The 18298-nt window shown below is 40.0% G+C and overlaps 1 protein-coding gene across 2 annotated transcripts in view; it reads right to left on the reverse strand.

Moving 5' to 3' along the window:
* Window positions 1–18298, reverse strand: part of PDE9A (phosphodiesterase 9A) — a 115306-nt gene that overhangs the window by 75949 nt on the left and 21059 nt on the right. For both annotated transcript variants that reach the window (XM_061627561.1, XM_061627562.1), the window contains exons 3-4: window positions 14136–14213; window positions 12858–12901 (exon numbers count right to left, since the gene is read on the reverse strand). In XM_061627561.1, coding sequence (XP_061483545.1) covers window positions 12858–12901; window positions 14136–14213 — 122 coding nt within the window. The remainder of the gene's footprint in view (window positions 1–12857; window positions 12902–14135; window positions 14214–18298) is intronic.

Genomic DNA, 18298 nt, shown 5'->3' on the forward strand with positions numbered 1-18298 from the left:
AGCAGCTCATGTTTCTGCATAGTTATCTATGGCGGCCTCACATAGAGTGCATTGCAGTAATCCACTCTTGATGCAACTAAGGCATCCTTGCTCAACATTGTGGTGGAAATTATTATGGAAAAATACTATCCTTTGCAACAGTCTGTGATAGTTCATAGTGCAACAATCCACTCACAGCAAGCAGTAATTTTCCAGCATACAGTTTTAGCAGTTGGTATCATCACCATCTGTAGCCCAGTAAGGCGGAAGATGGATGTTTTTATAACCGCAGAGTTCAGTAAAGATTTATGACCAACAAAGATAATGTTCAAAGCACTACTCTGGAGGATAGGAAGTGATGCTATTAGGTGATTCCTTGGGCACATATGTCATGCAGTACAGAAGTATTTTGTTACACAATGACACCTCAGGACAATACAGTGATTTATAAGACCACTGCTGTAATATACCCTGGGACCTTTTGGCACAGGGTAGGTAAGAAATTGAAATAACAACAACAACAACAATAAATAGCTGTCCTCAAAAGAAGAACAATTAAGAATAATATATGACTTGCAGTTAAAATATTCCTACTTCAGCTCACTTAGATGATGTACCTAAAATTTATTTCACCACTTTTTTGGACCACAGTTGTACATTTTCCTTCCTCCAAAAGATCCTAGATAGACATATGGAATATTTTCAGAAGCACTTTTTTTTGCAAACTCAAAAGTTTTAAGGGAAAAATCCCCCTTCATGATTCCCCCCCACACACAATATTTTTGAGAGAAATGCAGAACATTTTCAGGACTACTTCCTAATAGATTACAGCTGCAGGGTAAAACTTAGCATTTCCATGTGGGTCTCTTTTGCATAGTCATGCCTTATTTTGTGTGTAGTACTCTCAGCAAGGTCTCTAGACTGACGTCAATGGGAGCTCTTCCCAGAATGAGTGCATAATACTCAACAGAGGCTCATGCTGTGGATGCAACACCTGCAGTGTGGGAACAAAGCATATTATCTGACCTCCTTCTCTAAAGGACAACTTAAGTCAGCCTTTGGGTTTGGCCAGCAAACAGATATATATAGAGGAAACTTTGCTCATAATAAATACGTACTCCTCTGTGTGTGTGTGTGTGTGTGCGTGTGTGCGTGCGTGCGTGCGTGTGTGGAGCAGGGAGGAGGATGGGGCGGAGGATGGGGCCAAAACTAGAATGAGTTGGTTCTGCCTGTCATTGGCTCTGGCTCTGGCTCTGCCTCCTGTAGGTCTCCCTCCCTTCCACCCTATCAGTCCCAATGGGCACCAGCCACCACTGGCAGCTTCCTATGTTCCTTTCTACACACACACACACTTTAGTAGTTCTACGCAGGTATTTATTTACATACAGTGCAATGTAGCACATCTCTTAAATGCTCTTACAGGTCTTTCCTAGGTACCTTTGCAAAGAACCACTTGAAAAAGTTGTGTAGGGAACAGAACAGACTGTAGTCTCAATGGGTGTGATTAAGGAACTGTGCAGAATTGCACTGTGCAAGAATACCAGACAAAGGAATATTACTCATGGGCAAATTAGTATCCCTCCTTCTTACATTATCTATCCCATGCAGATGGTATAGTAGCAATGGCTTGTGCCTAAGGTAACCAGATGGAGAAACATATGCAGAGTCAGACCATTGGTCCATCTAGGTCACTGTTGTTTACACTGACTGGCAGCAGCTGTCTATGATTTCAGACAGGGTTCTCTCCCAGTCCTCCTTGGAGATGACAGGGATTGAACCTGGGACCTTCTGCATGCAGGGCAGATGCTCTGCCACTGACCTATGGCCCTTCCCCATGTAAAAGAAGACAAAGTTTTCTACCTTTGTAGAAAGTGAGAATTTCAGTCCTGCTGAAATGGCTTCTTTTGCACAATCTCTTAAAGGCACCAGAATCCTTTGCATCTGGCCACCCTAATATTTGCTTACAATAAGTGTACATTTTGTTTTATTTATTATTTTAATATATACTTCCATCAAACAAGAGAGCCAGCATGGTGTAATGATTAAGGTGTTGGACTATGACCTGGGAGACCAGGGTTTGAATCCCCACACAGCCATGAAGGTCCCTGGGTGACCTTGGGCCAGTCACTGCCTCTCAGCCTCAGAGGAAGGCAATGGTAAATCACCTCTGAATATAGCTTACCATGAAAACCCTATTCATAGGGTCGCCATAAGTCGGGATTGACTTGAAGGCAGTCCGTTTCCATTTTTCCATCAAACATGGCTATAAAAAGCTGGATGATCCAGATTCTCAGCTCCTTGTCAGTGATTGCAAAATTCTCAGTGTGCAAGGAACAATATTTGGCTAAATCTGTCTTAAGTAGTGATGGACAAATTTCTCCTGACTCAATTTAGAATTGGTTTAGCATTTACTATCTTTGTTGAAGAATATAGGGAAAAGTCCATCTGTTTCCTGAGAGCTCTCCCAGTGTGTGATGTTGGCATACATATGCTGATAGTGCATACATACACATTTCTTTTAATCAATCAATCAATCAGTTTATACATAGATTACAAATCTTGAAGCAGTTTACAATATAGCTGGCATGATGACTAGGTTCTACCTCCACTATTGGAGGCAGTAAGCCTCTGAATACCAGTTGTTGGGATTCACATGCTGCTTTTGTGCTTCTCAGAAGTATCTGGTTTGCCACTGTGAGAACACAATGCTGGACTAGATGGACCATTGGCCTGATCCAGCAAGTTCCTCTTGCGTTCTCACAAGAAAAATATCAAAACTTTAAAACATACATTACAACAAAATACATCCACAAATATCTAAAATATCAAATTACTGAGCAGTATAATCCAGAATTAACAGCCTAGAAATGCACAAACAAAAACAGAAGTTTTCAACAAGCATCTAACATCACATTACAGTTGATATCTTCCAGTTAATGGGTGGGGAGTATTCCAAAGGGTAGGTGCCACCACAGAGAAGGCCCATTTCCATTTGCCACTAGATGACACTTTGCAGGTCACAAGAAGACCAAAAAGGCCTCCTCTTGCAGAATAACTTGCACTTGGAAATTCAACAATCTACAGTCCCCACAAAATGCCACTGATAACAAGAAGGTTTTTGATCTGGATTTGTTTTGGGGGCAGATACCACATAAAATGTTTGCAAGAAACAATTGGGAGAATGACTTAGATAGAGACATCAATCGCCATAACGCTGCTTGGTTTGGCCATACAGTTCACAAAAATCCATCAGAGTTTCATCAGTATTAAAGGGCTAACATTAACAAATGTCTACATATGTGCCTACAATACAGCTGGCTTTGTAGTTTACATAGATTCACAGTGATCAATATGAGCCTCATCAAAATTAAGGGCCTAAAACAAGAACATTTATGCACATACCTACAAAGCAGCCTGGTCAACTTGTGCAGGCACTTAAACTTGTTCTACATTTCAAGCCACATGATAACTTTTTGGGGAAACCATGTTTGATCTCTGATACAGCTGAGCATTACCAGCTGGACAAATTCATATTACAAACCAGGTGAATATGAACTTTCTTTGGTGTCATTATCAAAAGAGAATCTTTCCTATAGACATGAGCATGCTAATCCAGATGCCAATGGCCAGTGGACCAAGCACATGGCACAACATGGCCCTTACTCTGTATTGTTAACATCTAACCCTTATCTTCTGGTTTTTCATTATCACTGCTCCCTGTGGATAATTCGCATGGTTGGGTTGAAATTGAAAAAGTGGAAATGGACTGCCTTCAAGTCGATCCCAATGATAAGTGGTATTCAGAGGGGGTTTACCATTGCCTTCCTCTGAGGCTGAGAGGCAGTGACTGGCCCAAGGTCACCCAGTGAGTTTCATGGCTATGTAGGGATTTGAACCCTGGTCTCCCAGGTTGCAATCCCACACTCTAACCACTACACCACATTGGATCTCTCAAAAGAGCAATCAGGAGAGAGGCCAATGAAAGTGTTGCTTAGAATTCCAGGCCCCCGCCGGCATAGCTGTAAGAAATCTCAAATCTTCTAAGCCAATACAAGGAGTAGATACATTTTTTGTAGAGACAAATTGCCAGCAAAACATCCCTGCTTAATCCAAATGTGTCATGTCTTGACATAATTAGACAATTTAGTCTTGGTGTCAGATTGCAAAATTGGCACAAGAGTGATAAGGCATATCTTTAATTATTAAACAAACTCTGTGGTGTCTCCTTGAAGCTCTGTTTTACGATAAACACAATAAATTAGCTCATCTATCAGGAGCCACATTCCCAGTGTCTTACACAAGCCTTCTACCAGGACAGCTGTATAAATCTCTACTGATCCAATATTCCTAATCATATTGGTGTCCCTTGAGACCGACTGTTGTCTTTTTTGTTTTCTGTTAATGATTTGGTAACTTTACATGCTAATCGGAAGAAGACCTGACAACTGATAGCTAGAGACAAGGATGCTTCCAAGTAAGATGAAGAGACTATGAAATAAGTTGGCAACATTACAGGAAGCCAACGCTTCACAGAACAGCAGTGATCAATGCTTCAGTCTCTTCCATTCCCACTATGGAACACAAAAGGTATAGGTATTTCTTATTGTTAGGTGCTGTTTCTTAAGGATCTTTCCAAACAATCAGGGCTGGGGTCAAGGTAATGTTGGGCACCTGCTGAAGCCCACAGACCTGTAGGAGGCACACTACTGACCCCCAAAGCCCCTTGCCCTTGCTGGTCTTTCATGCTGCTGCCTACTCATCACCTACCATCTCTGAACATGCAAGCAGTGCCAAGGGTGAGAAGATGGACCAATGTTCATCACTTGCCTTACCCTGTCCCTATAGACAGTTGTGCGGATTGGAACCAGACGGAGAGAACAAGCACATGAATAGATGTGGGAGTGGCAAGCATGAGATGGCCCTGTCCTGAGTCAGGGTCAAGGAACAGGTGTTTCCAGTGAGATCTTACTCAAACTGCTCAGGCCACTAACCTGAAGCCACTGTGCACAATGAGCTACAATTCACCCCAATCACATTTCCAATCACATTTTAGGCATGGTGAGATGCTACCACCAGTTCTTTTTCAATACAGGGCCTCCATTTCAAGTTCTACAGTGTGGGGAGCATGAAAGTTTCACAAATATCAAACCCTCCTACTCTCGAACACAGTCAAGCGCTTTCATCTCTGTACCTGAAAGCCCGTTCCCTACATTGCATTAAGCTCTCTCAGCATTCTGACATACTCTAGCACCTCCCATCATCCCTGCCCATGTGCCATGCTTGCTAGGGATGATGGGAATTGTAGTTCAGCAACATCTGGAGTGCCAAGGTTCGCCACCCCTGCTCTAGCATGTCCAAGACACAGAATCGCAGATAGGCAATAGAAGCAGATAGGAGTGAGCTTGGCAGATTTAGACCCTGTCTGTTCATACTGATACTTGCAGGCCGAATGAGAGTTAAATGCAAAACCTGCCCACCATTCCTGAGATTGAGCAGCCAGGCCCTCACTGACAGGAATCTTGCAGCAGACAAACTCTGCAAAGATCATTGCAATAAACAGACCTTCTCTTTGCACACAACAACTGAAAATGAGTGGTACCCACAACAAAATGTTGCAATGTGGTGTGAGTGCTTCTTCTCAGGGTTCCAGCCAGCCAGCCATGCCCTTTCCCAGGATACTCCACTCTAATCTTCCATTCCCCTACATTTTGCGCTTCTCAGAATTTTTTGATGCAGTTCTCTGCTAAAATAAACTAAAATACTAAAATGCATAAAATGCATATACAATTTCTATTTCAGTATAATTCACATTTAAAAATATGTAATTTTGTGAGAAAATAGGTATTTAAATAGGTTTTTTGTAGAAATTCCCACCCACCCACCGCAAAGTTTAATGCAGAAACAGAATAAAACAGATTTATGAATGACCACATGTGAAACTGACATGAACTTTAAATTAGGGACAGACAGGCCCATGATCCATAGCAGGGAGCAGCTGTTTTTTTTTCCTGTACAATTCCTCTAGGAATGACAGAGTGTCATTAAGGATGCATTCAGACATGGGGTTTATGGCATTAATTTTACTCATTAAATGGTAGCACTTCTGTCCAAATTTCTAACATTCCTTTCACACTGTAGTACCTGGTGCATTATGGAACTATGGCTTTTTTTGAACAATGTACCACCATGCAGCGCTAAATTTAATTCACAGCAGTGGGTGTGATGTGACACAATGAGCATCACTGAACATGTTGCTACTCCCCCACCCTTTCCACACATGAACACTTCTGTTCCCCCATGATTCTCCCATGAAAACAGTGAAAAAGAACTGTACAGTAGGGCCCCGCTTATACGGCGGGTTAGGGACCAGGCCTCTGCCGTAAAGCAGAACCCATTGACTATAATGGGTTGTGTCGCGTGAAAATGCCGAAAAACAGCAAAATCGGCTTTAAAACGGGGAATTTCCCCTAACTGAAAGCCGCCGCATCAGCGGAATGCCGTAAAGCAGGGCCCTACTGTATATCGGTATACCGGCCCAAATTTTGTCACTTTACTCCTGCGATTTTCTGTGTTAATGATGTTGCAAATGGATTATTTCTGGAAATGAGTGCTAAATTTCCACTTTATTCTGCTAGATTTCCAGAAGTGGCTTTTATGTTTTGTGAAAGATCAAATAAAATGTGGAAATTATTAGGTAAGGAAATGTCGGGGAAATGGAATAAACTGCTATCTGAATGCAATCCAAATTCTGTTGCTGAATTTGCACTCAGAGTGCATGGCAGCAAGGAGCTCTATGTGCTAATCTCTCCAGGCTGTGGCTAACTGGATGTCACATTTTGAAAACTTTAGAAGAGGGAAACATTTTTAGAGCAAAGGAGGCATCATACAAGTCTTGGACCACTTGAAAAGGAATCTGCAGGACTGTGGATTATAATAATAACAATAACAATAATAATAACGATAATAATAACGATAATGATAATAAATCGCCCAGACATTTAATTTAAATGATTTAAATATGTGTGTGCCATTCACAAATGATGCTATTGCACACTTTTTTTCCCATTTGAACTTGGGCATTTTTGTACTCAAGTTCAAAATAGAAATGTTCCAATCTAGAGTAATTTAGGTCATCTCAGATGAACTGTTTATTGATTTGTTTGCAGAGGTTTCCAGGAACAATATACAAAGCTGGCTTTTAATGAGCATTCATTCTGATTTGTTTATGGGGAGGTAATCTGATGTCACATCAAGTAATTGTTATCCCACACTTTCCATTGTTTTCTTCATTTTCTAAACTGTAAAAAGTGTGATATGTGGAGGAAGTGGGTTTATTGTGCAAGAAAACCAATCCACTTTAATTGTGCAATCTGAATTTGTTAGTATATGATTGAATCCCATCTGCAAGACAATAACAGCCAACATTAACTTCAATGGAACTTAAGTGCCTTTTACAAGTTCCATCAGTGCTGCTGTAAGAGTCCCTTTATGGATCATAATCAGCTGGGGCTGCTTCAGAATCTGAGTTCAGCAGGTTCCTGCCCCATCTACAATAGAAATATACTGAATATACTGAACTATTCATCCCTAGGTCCCCTGCCCCTTTAGGATTTTTTCCCTAAACATTGTTGTGCTTCTGCAAACGAAGCCTGCTGATGCCTCCCCTTTGTGCGTGGGTGCAGCCATTTTGGCTACATAAGAAGCCACACTTGGAGAATGAGTTTTCTATTATATAGGATGTAGTCATGCTGCCCTCCCCCACTAGTCTTAACTCTGACTAGATGTGGTCTCCCATCCAGAAAGGGGGAAAGAATGAATGAAAATATAAATAAATCAATAGTTACAAGCACTAAAAAGAAAAAAACAAAAGGCCCATATATAAAAACTCCACAGGCACTTCTGTGTTAGTGTTGCCTCCGTTTTAATTCAACGTTATTAGTCATTTCCCATTGCATATGCAGTTCTGTGGAAAGCACTGGTGCAGTAACTGCCTCTGAAATGATAATTCTGCTTATGAAACACTACCTCTTTTGCCTTCCCCTTTCTCATCCGTTTTCTTTCTAAGCTTGCTCCATGCCTGCCACCTTTTGTGATTTTGTTACGAGCCTTGGGAGTGTGGGCTTCATTCGCCTTCTCAGCTGAAAGCCCCAGAATCTCAAGCTTTCTTTTTCAGCCTTTAGGTTTGAAAGCAGAAGTGGCAGCAATCTACACCTCTGTAGATGCAAAAGTAAAATATAATAACCCTCATCCACAGTTATGATACTCCCATGAAGTTTTGGGGACTTATCCGAATTGTGACTAATTTTCTCTGTATTGGGGCCAATGTAATGTAAAACATATTTTTTCTTATCAAAAATACCCCTCAAATGTCTTATTTCATGATTGTCAAATGCCATTCTAGAATGTTATTGTTTCAATCTATTACCCTACCCTTCACCGTAAGGTCTAAGAACAGGTTACAACAATTTGAAATACAATATTAAAAACAGTTTAAAACAAATGACAGTCACAAAAATAGGGTGGGTCCACCTATTCTTTGTCACCCTCTGAATGCCATTTTCTCTTCTACACTTGGGTGTTTTATTTTTGAAGTTTCTGATATGCACCAGTTAGGAACATCTAAGCGTTGATCCACACTTTACATTTTGAACTGATGCAGGCCCAGTATCCATGTTTAAATGGGGAAAAAGTGTGGTACTATGAATTCTGAATGGCACATGACTGTTTAAATGGCTGTGTTCCAATGCAATAAACACAATTGTGGCCATGAGGAAAGGATTGGGCTAGACTTCTGGGCTTCTTGCTTGGCCACAGTACTCCATGCACTGGTAACTTCCAGAGTGGATTACTGTGATGTGCTCTACGTGGGGTTGCTGTAGTGTATTGGTGCAAAATGTGGCGGTGAGTTTACTGGCTGGGGTTGCTTTTAGAACTCATATAACCCATATTCTAAAACAGTTGCACTGGTGCCAGCTTGTTTCTGATTCTAATTTAAGATGCTCATGCTAGTGTTGAAAGCTGTAAACGACTTAGGCCCCAAATATATGAGACCATGTCCTTCCTACAGACCCTCTTGGGTGCTATGATCAGCAGAGGGGGCCCTTTGGGTAGTTTTGCCACCCTCGGAAGCTTGAGGGATGGCGGTCCGGGAGAGGGCATTCTCTGTGGCACCCCACAGAGGTGCGCCTGGCACCTTTGCTGTACAGTTTTCAGTGAATACTAAAGTGGCACCTCTTTACCCTGGCCTTTGACACCTGAGATGTATGTCATCCTATTCCTGTGATAGTAATTTGTTTTAACTGTTTGTTAATGATGAATTTTAAACTGTTGTAACCTGCCCTGGGACCCTTTGATGAAGGGCGGGTAGTAGTAGTGGTAGTAGTAGCAGTAACAATAATAATAATTTAAAAACCCAGATATTTAATTTAAATTATTTAAATAAGTGTGTGCCATTCACAAATGATGCTATTGCATGCTTTTTTCCCCATTTGAACTTGGGCATTTTTGCACTCAAGTTCAAAATAGAAACGTTCCAGTCTAGAGTAATTTAGGTCCCCCTTTAGGATGCACACCTTAATGTTGTGAGGGGGTTTGAGAGTGTTGAAGAAGCTGAGAGCAAAGCTGTCAGGAGTCTAGACCAAAAGGCTAGACTCCTAGCAGGGGCACCCAAGGCGGAATGGTCAAAGCTGAGACACCAGACTGAGATGCATCCAAACTCAGAGGAAGGCAATAGTAAACCACCTCTGAATACCACTTACCAAGAAAACCCTATGAACAGAGTATCCAAAATGCAACACAAGATAGTGCTGGAAGATGAGACCCCCAGGTCAGAAGGCACTCAGTGAGCTACTGGGGAAGAACAAAGGACAAGTACGAGTAGCGCTGTGACTAATGACGCAGCTGGGTCAAAGCCGAAAGGAAGTCCAGAGGCTGATGCGCACAGATATGAAAGGAGAGTCCAGAGTTGTACAATGCACACAATAGGAACATGGAATGTGAGAAGCATGAACCAGGGAAAGTTAGAAATTGTCAAGCAAGAAATGGAACTTATCAACATTACAATACTTGGTGTGAGTGAATTAAAATGGATGGGAATGGGACATTTTCTTTCTTTCTTTCTTTCTTTTTTCTCCCTTCCCCACCTTCCTACCTGGGAATGGGACATTTTCAATTGGGCAACTACAAAATATTTTATGCAGAAATGAGAAATTAAGAAGAAACGGGATTGCTGTAATAGTGAGAAGTGATGTAGCAAAAGCAATTACGAGCTACAACACAAGGTCTGAGCGAGTTATATCAATGAGATTAAACGGGGAAACCTATTAACATAACCACCATCCAAGTCTATGCTCCAACGGCAAATGCAGAAGAAGAATTGGAGAGATTTTACACAGAAGTACAGGACGAAAATGATCATACACCAAAACAAGATGTTCTGATAATCATGAGGGACTGGAATGCATAAGTAGGGAACACAGAAGAACTAGGAATTGTGGGGAAATTGGGCTTAGGAGACAGAAATTAAGCAGGAGAAAGACTTATTGACTTCTGTGAAGCAAATAATTTGTTTCTTGCAAACACACTTTTTGAGCAACCGAAAAGATGACTGTACACATCATCACCAGATGGTCAATATAGGAATCAAATTGATTATATAATTGGTAACAGAAGATGGAGAAGTTCCATACTTTCTGCAAAAACAAGACCAGGAGCAGACTGCGGTACAGATCATGAACTGATAATATCGAAAATCAGAGTAAAGCTAAAGAAGAACAACAAAGCAATCATAATGCCAAAATACAATTTAAATAACATCTCAGAAGAATATAAAGATCAGATAAGGAACAGATTTGAGGCTTTAAACTTAGTTGACAGAGAACCAGAAGAACTATGGAGTGAAGCAAGAGATATTATCAGGGAAGAATGCAAAAAGACAATACCTCTAGTTAAATAGAGAGAAAGACCTCAATGGATGACTGAAGAAACTGTTAAAATGGTTAAAGAGAGAAGGAAAGCAAAAGCAAAAGGAGATAGAAATATGGTCAGAACCCTAAATGCAACAATACAGGGACTAGTACATAGGGACAAAGAGAACTATTACAATAGTTACTGTATAGAAATAGAAGAGGGCAACAAAAAGGGAAGAACAAGAGCCCTGTTCCAAAAGATTAGAGAAATGAAAGGGAAATTTAAACCAAGAGTAGGGATGTTGAATAATCCACAGGGGAACACACTGACTGACCGAGATGAAATGAAAGGAAGATGGAAGCAATACACTGAAGAAGTCTATAAAAGAGGTGACAGATTCATTCACAGAGGAACCATATGATGAAGAACCAGAAATTTTAGAATGTGAGGTAAAAGCTGCTCTTACAATACTTGGAAGAAACAAATAATCAAGAATAGATGGCATACCAATAGAGTTGCTACAAACTACTGAGACTGAACCTGTGTTTGACAAAAAATTATTAAGAAATATGGAAAACTAAACAATGGCCCACAGACTGGAAGTGTTCAATATATATCCCAATTCCAAAGAAAGGGGATCCCAAGGAATGCACTAATTATTGAACGATTGCCTTAATATCCCATGCAAGTAAAATAATGCTCAAGATTCTACAACAAAGGCTCTTACCATATATGGAGCGAGAAATGCCAGATGTCCAAGCTGGATTTAGAAAGGGAAGAGGCACAAGAGATCATATCGCAAACATACGTTGGATAAAGGAACAGACCAATGAATTTCAGAAGAAAATCAGCCTGTGCTTTACAGTGCAAACATTGTAGATCATGAAAACTATGGAATGCTTTAAAAGAAATGAGGGTGCCACAGCATCTGATTGTCCTGATGCACAATCTATACTCTGCACAAGAGGCTACCGTAAGGACAGAATATGGAGAAACAGATTGGTTCCCCATTGGAGGAGAGCTTTGCGGATACCATGGACTGCGAAAAAGACAAATAATTGAGTGTTAGAACAAATTAAACCAGAACTGTCACTAGAAGCTAAAATGATGAAACTGAGGTTATCATACTTTGGACACATAATGAGAAGACATGATTAATTAGAAAAGATAATAATGCTGGGAAAAACAGAAGGGAGTAGAAAAAGAGGAAGGCCAAACAAGAGATGGATTGATTCCGTAAAGGAAGCCACAGACCTGAACTTACAAAATCTGATCAGGGCAGTTCACAACAGACGCTCTTGGAGGTCACTGATTCATAGGGTTGCCATAAGTCGTAATCAACTTGAAGGCACATAACAACAACAACAAAGGTCATCTCAGATGACCTGTTTATTGATTTGTTTGCAGAGGTTTCCAGGAATGATATACAAAGCTGGCTTTTATTGAGCATTCATTCTGATTTGTTTACGGGGAGGTAATCTGATGTCACATCAAGTAATTGTTATCCCACACTTTCCATTGTTTTCTTCATTTTCTAAACTGTAAAAAATGTGGTATGTGGAGGAAGTGGGTTTGTTGTGCAAGAGAACCAATCCACTTTAATTGTGCAACCTGAATTTGCTAGTATATGATTGAATCCCATCTGCAAGACAATAACAGCCAATATTAACTTCAATGGAACTTAAGTGCCTTTTACAAGTTCCATCAGTGCTGCTGTAAGATTCTCTTTACTATGGGTTCATTCCATGGCAGCACCCACAACACAAATATGTGTAAGGGCAGTTCATTCTCACTAAAATCAAGGAGATTTAAATATATAATAAAGTCTTCAGTTCTACTGATTTAAAGGTACCTACCCTCTTCTAGATTAAATCTGCTATAGGTGAAAATTTATTCAATAATCCATTTAAATGCAGATTTACAAATTTGAGAAATGTGCTAAAGTTAATTCTGGACATAATAAACTTTACCTGTTTGTTGCCTGGTGGCCACAGGTCTTACTTTGTATGGAGTCCTTTAAGAGACAAAAGGACAGTTATAGCATGTATGTTAAAATGATGCAAGCATCATGAAACTTGGGGGAACTGCTTGTGGAACTGGTTATGCTCAAAATTTAGACAGAGAAAGAACATGCATTTTCTGCAAATACCTCCCCCACCCCCAGACACCCAGACGGTCTTGTTGGCTACGTTCAAGCAGTGCTGACAACATATGTAATCCCACAGACCTTAACTGAGCACTGTAGCACATTCCCTGTTTGAGACCCCGAGGACTAGGCTAGGAAGAAAGCAGTGAAGAAAACTAAGACTTGCAGTATAAACAGCTGCAGTGGGGGGGAAAGAGCACTTTCACATTAACTACTTCTTGCAGCATTTTTTCCACATATAAACTATGCATGCTGTAATCATACAATTTTAGAGAAAAATTAAAGGGACCTTACAGGTGCAATAGTCTGAGGCTGCTTCCAGATGACCCGATATTAAAGGATGAGCATTCATCCTCATTTGTGTACAAGGACTTTGCAGGGAGGATTTGTTTGCAGTTAGGATATCCCACATTTTCCGGTGTATTTTCCTGTTAATGTCTATATTCAAAAAATCCAATTTTGGGGGGAAATAGATTTATTCCACATAAGTGCCAAACCAAAATTACACAACCTGAATTTGTCAACATGTGATTGAATCCCATTCCAAAACAGTGACAATCTGGAAGCACTCTTAGTATTTTTTGTTGTTTCGCACTTAGGGATGGGTGAGAAATTCTATCAGTTTGCATTTAAAGCCGAATTTATCAAATTTGCACTTTCCAAAATAATATGAGAACCGAAACACAGCCATCCATCAAACATTCAAATTTATCTGAATACTGTGATGCAGTTCTCCAACCAAGCAATGTTTACAAACATGCATATATTAGGCAGAAACATGCACAAAATGGTGAAAATATACAAAATTATTATGATACATTGCTTGCAAAAATGTGATTAATCAAAGTTGCATACAAAAATGTATTTATTAGGAGAAATTCATAATAAATGCTGAATAATTTTCATGAAAAAAACGCAAATTGATGCAGAAATGTGGAGAACCGTATTTAAGATTAGAAAAATGAGAAACAGAGAACTGAAATTGACAGATCGTTCCATCCCTACTGCCTGTTCTCTATGCCCGACATGCAAGCAAGCAAACAAACTGGTAAGTAATATCACTATTCTTCTGGGCTTGCTTTAGTTAAGAAAACATACCTACCTTTTTGAGTTTGCTGGCATGGTAGGATCAATGGAAACCATGCAGTCATCTGCTGTGAAAAGTGAAATGGTTGTATTCCTGGAAGAAAATGTTTAAAACTATGCTTATTTAATCAGTTCAGGCTATGATCCCAGGCTCTTGAGCTACCTCATACACTTGATAGCAAGTTACTATGTTTGTTGGACAAATCAAAGCAAAAGTTTCAACCTGGGGGAGCAAAAAACGGAAATGACTGAGATTGTTCAAAAGATTAAAAATTAGATTGGGAGTGCTCAAATAAATACTGCTGAAACATATCAGATACAAACTGAATGACTGAAAAAGTATCAGTCTGAACAACTGAGGAGGTATATAACTGGCAAGGAAGCAATAGGGATATTCAGGCAAATGCCCAGGTCTACAAGCTGCCTCCTATTGGTAATAACATACAGAGGTACAAACACAGGCCTCATGTACCCAAACAAGAGTCCTGACCAATCAGAGTTCTTGACTTTGGGTAAGAAGCATATGCATTCATATCTATATACATATAGGCCCCCTTCTGTACTATTGCTGAATGCATGGCAGCTGGGGAAGTGACCAACAGATGCATTATCAGCTGGGTGCATGGCTTGCAGATGTGTTCCTGCTACCACCTCATGAATTCATTGAAAGTATGGGGGTTCATTTGACTGGCGCTACTGATATAGATGAATGTGAGAAATTGGAAATAATATATTGTTAGACAATATATTCAACATTCAACCCCTACCTGTGAATTATATCAAAAAGATAGTCCAGTTCATTACATGGAACATTTCTGCTATAAAATTTGGAAGCAGAATTTTATAAGTATCCCTTCAATACTTATAAAAATAGCATAATTTTTCTCACTGTTTTGGCACTATTAGCTCTCTCATGATACAAGAAGTGGTGAAAGAGGAAAGGCAGGTGACTTTAATTTCCTTTTTTCACACTTCCCTGTAATGAATAAGCCTGGAACGGCTTCTGTCTTTGCTTCCTATAACAGGCAAAACAGCTCTTGTATACACTGTGTTTGAAGGACAGGCATCTAACAAAGACTCAAAGTCACCTAGGGTAATCTCAGCTGGCATAGAGCATAGCTCCACTCCTTTATAGGGATGGTGAATAATTCTGCTGTTTTCAGATGTAATTTGATCATTTGTGCTGTGTGAGGATCAGATGTTGATATTGGGGCTAGTAGTGGCTTTTATGGATACCAGCTTTTAATATATATATTATGTGCAACTACAAGGCACAGCTATGGGACTTGCATGGCTTCATCATGTGCGAATCTATTTATGGGTAAACTGGAACAGGCGATCCTCAAAAAGGCCATTAACAAACCACTTATATGGTGGCAATACATTGATGACATCTTTATGATATGGACAAATGGTAAAGAGAGTTAAAACATCAACTCTATCTGTCCAGCTATTAAGTTTACATTTAATAGTACAAATGATAATCCACACATCCCTTTTCTTGATGTCCTTTTCATCACCATTGAAAACAACAAAATAGCCACTGATCTCTATAGCAAACTCACTGATGCCCAGACCTATCTAAACTGGAAATTCTGCCATCCTAAGCATATAAAGAAAAACATTGTGTATAGCTTAGCTCTGAGAATAATACTTATTTGCAGCAATGAGGATAAATACCAGAGAAGGATCAGTGAACTTAAAGAACACCTTCTTCTGAGAAGATATCCCCCACATATATTGATTGCAACATCCACCAAGCCTCCATTCTGTCCAGAGAAAACCTTCTCCATCATAAGGTGTCAAAGAACAAAGAACAATGGATTCCATTTGTGGTAGATTTCCACCCAGCATCTCCTATCACCAAGCAATCAGGGAGAACTACCCATTGCTAGCAAACTCTGAACATCTTGCTAGAGCCAAAAACAAGCCTCCTGTTGCAGCACTCCTAATTTACGCATACTGTTAGTGACAGCTGTACTGAAGCCATCTATCAGCAATCCTGGGTCTCATCCTTGTCACTCCAAACGCTGTATCACCTGTGTGTACCTCAGGGAGACAGCTAGTTTCAAAAGCACGAGAACAGGCAGAACATATTACATCAAACAGAACATCAGCTGCAGGTCCTGCAATATAATTTATTTCATCGAATGCAAAAAACCAGGATGTCATATCCAATACATAGGAAAAACTACAACTGACCTACGCACAAGTTTCAGAAAGCAAAAATCGGCAATCTTGACCAAAAAAGTGGGGCAACCAGTTTCAAAAAATTTCAACACTGAGGGCCACAGCCTGTTGGACTTTTCTACAACAGCTATAGAGACGCCAACAGATCCAGCAGCAGAGGGAGAACCTTTGGATATATTCTCTGGACACATGGCCTTAACCTGGAAGACAGTCCAAGCATTACTTAGCTTCTGCAAATGAAGCCCCTCTGAGCATTCCATCCTCAAAAGCTCAGTAACTGCCACCTTGGAAACAGCATTTGTATGGCAGAACAATAAAAACCTCTGTTTTGTTAATCACAATTACGTGCATATCCTGGTGAACTCATTCTAGTAATGTTAATTTCTATGTTTTGCTCATCCAGTCAATGAAGTGGCTCATGCATTTACTTCACAATCAAAGCTGTTTAGAAGTCTCTTGCCTGAAGCAAAAAGTCTGAGCACACTGAGGTGAGGCACAGAAGGGGTTAGGAAATGGAAGCAAAAAAGTAAAAGAAATGCATCCAGCATTATCACTTTTGGTTTTTCCTTTTTTAAAACAAACACCTGCTTTACCCATAATAACCAGTGTTTGGCAAAGAGTAGGTCCTTTGATGCAGAGCAGAAGCACACATGCCACCATAATGCTCATACATCATTGTGTTCAGTTTCCAGCATCATTTGTTGTTATGTACCTTCAAGTCAATTTTGACTTACGGGGACCCTATGAATGAGTGACCTCCAAGAGCATGTGTTATAAACCACCCTGTTCAGATCTTGTAAGTTCAGGTCTGTGGCTTCCTTTATGGAATCTATCCATCTCTTGTTTGGCCTTCCTCTTTTTCTACTCCCTTCTGTTTTTCCCAGCGTTATTTCTAGTATCATATGACAGCAAAATACTAAAACAGAATTCTGTTCAAGCCTCATTTATTTGTGCATATGCACGTGTGGGGAACCCTGTCCTGTCCTTTCATCATTCATGCCCTGCACAGAAAATAACCCTCAGGGCAAATGGCTACTTATTGGGCAATTACCTGGCTCATTAACTATATAAACAATCTTAAAATGCGTGGAGATAACATAAAGAGTACTGTTACAGGAGACAAAATCAGTTATGTTTGGGTTTTTTTGTAACTATAGTGGATTGTGTCAAAAGAAAACTAATTTATCAAACCGCCATGGACCAGGACATAGTAATGGTCCAATGAACCACATGCAGCATGAAATACTGCCATGAAACACATCCCTACTCATTTATTATGAAACCTAGTTGCTTTCTCCTATGCACATTGCTATTACTCCTGAACAAGGACAAAGCACTCTTGAACATCTTCAGTGCATTGGCTATTCACGTGTAAGCCTGCTTCTACAGGCAAAACTTCAATTCTGGAACTTATAAATTCTGCAATTTGATTTAGTATCTCCCAAGTAGAAGGATAATTTTCCAGTCCCTGCCAGTGCCTTTTCTAGAACATTGCAGAATGTTCATCATTATATATTTATTTACAAAATGCCAAATGTATGCATGACATTGCAGACAAGCTCTGGTTCCTATTTGACATGTAAATACAGGAAAAGGTAGCATAAAAATGGGACGTGGCTACTTGAGAATATTTTGTTCTCCGATTCATACAACATGAGTTTTCTTATATCAGCCTCTCACTGTTGTGCCACTTGGCTTTCCATAGAATTATTTTTTTAAAAAAATATTCTGGAACATAGGTATACTATGGTATAGAACTGATTCCACTTACCCTTCCTACTGGTTTTCATGTGGGGAGGGTGTCACAGCATACCAGTCAAACCTCTTTCACAGCTAGAACAATAGAGTGAGCTGCTGTACTTTCAGCTGGGGATTGATGGCATTATAACTCCTGTACTGTCTTTTGCACTTGCAAAATCTCTAGAGAGGAGTGACTTTGAGCTCATATTAAGTATCTGCCTCTTGCTCTATCCAGCACACACACACACC

The sequence above is a fragment of the Rhineura floridana genome, chromosome 5 (assembly GCF_030035675.1).
Source record: "Rhineura floridana isolate rRhiFlo1 chromosome 5, rRhiFlo1.hap2, whole genome shotgun sequence".
Classification (NCBI taxonomy): Eukaryota; Metazoa; Chordata; class Lepidosauria; order Squamata; family Rhineuridae; genus Rhineura; species Rhineura floridana.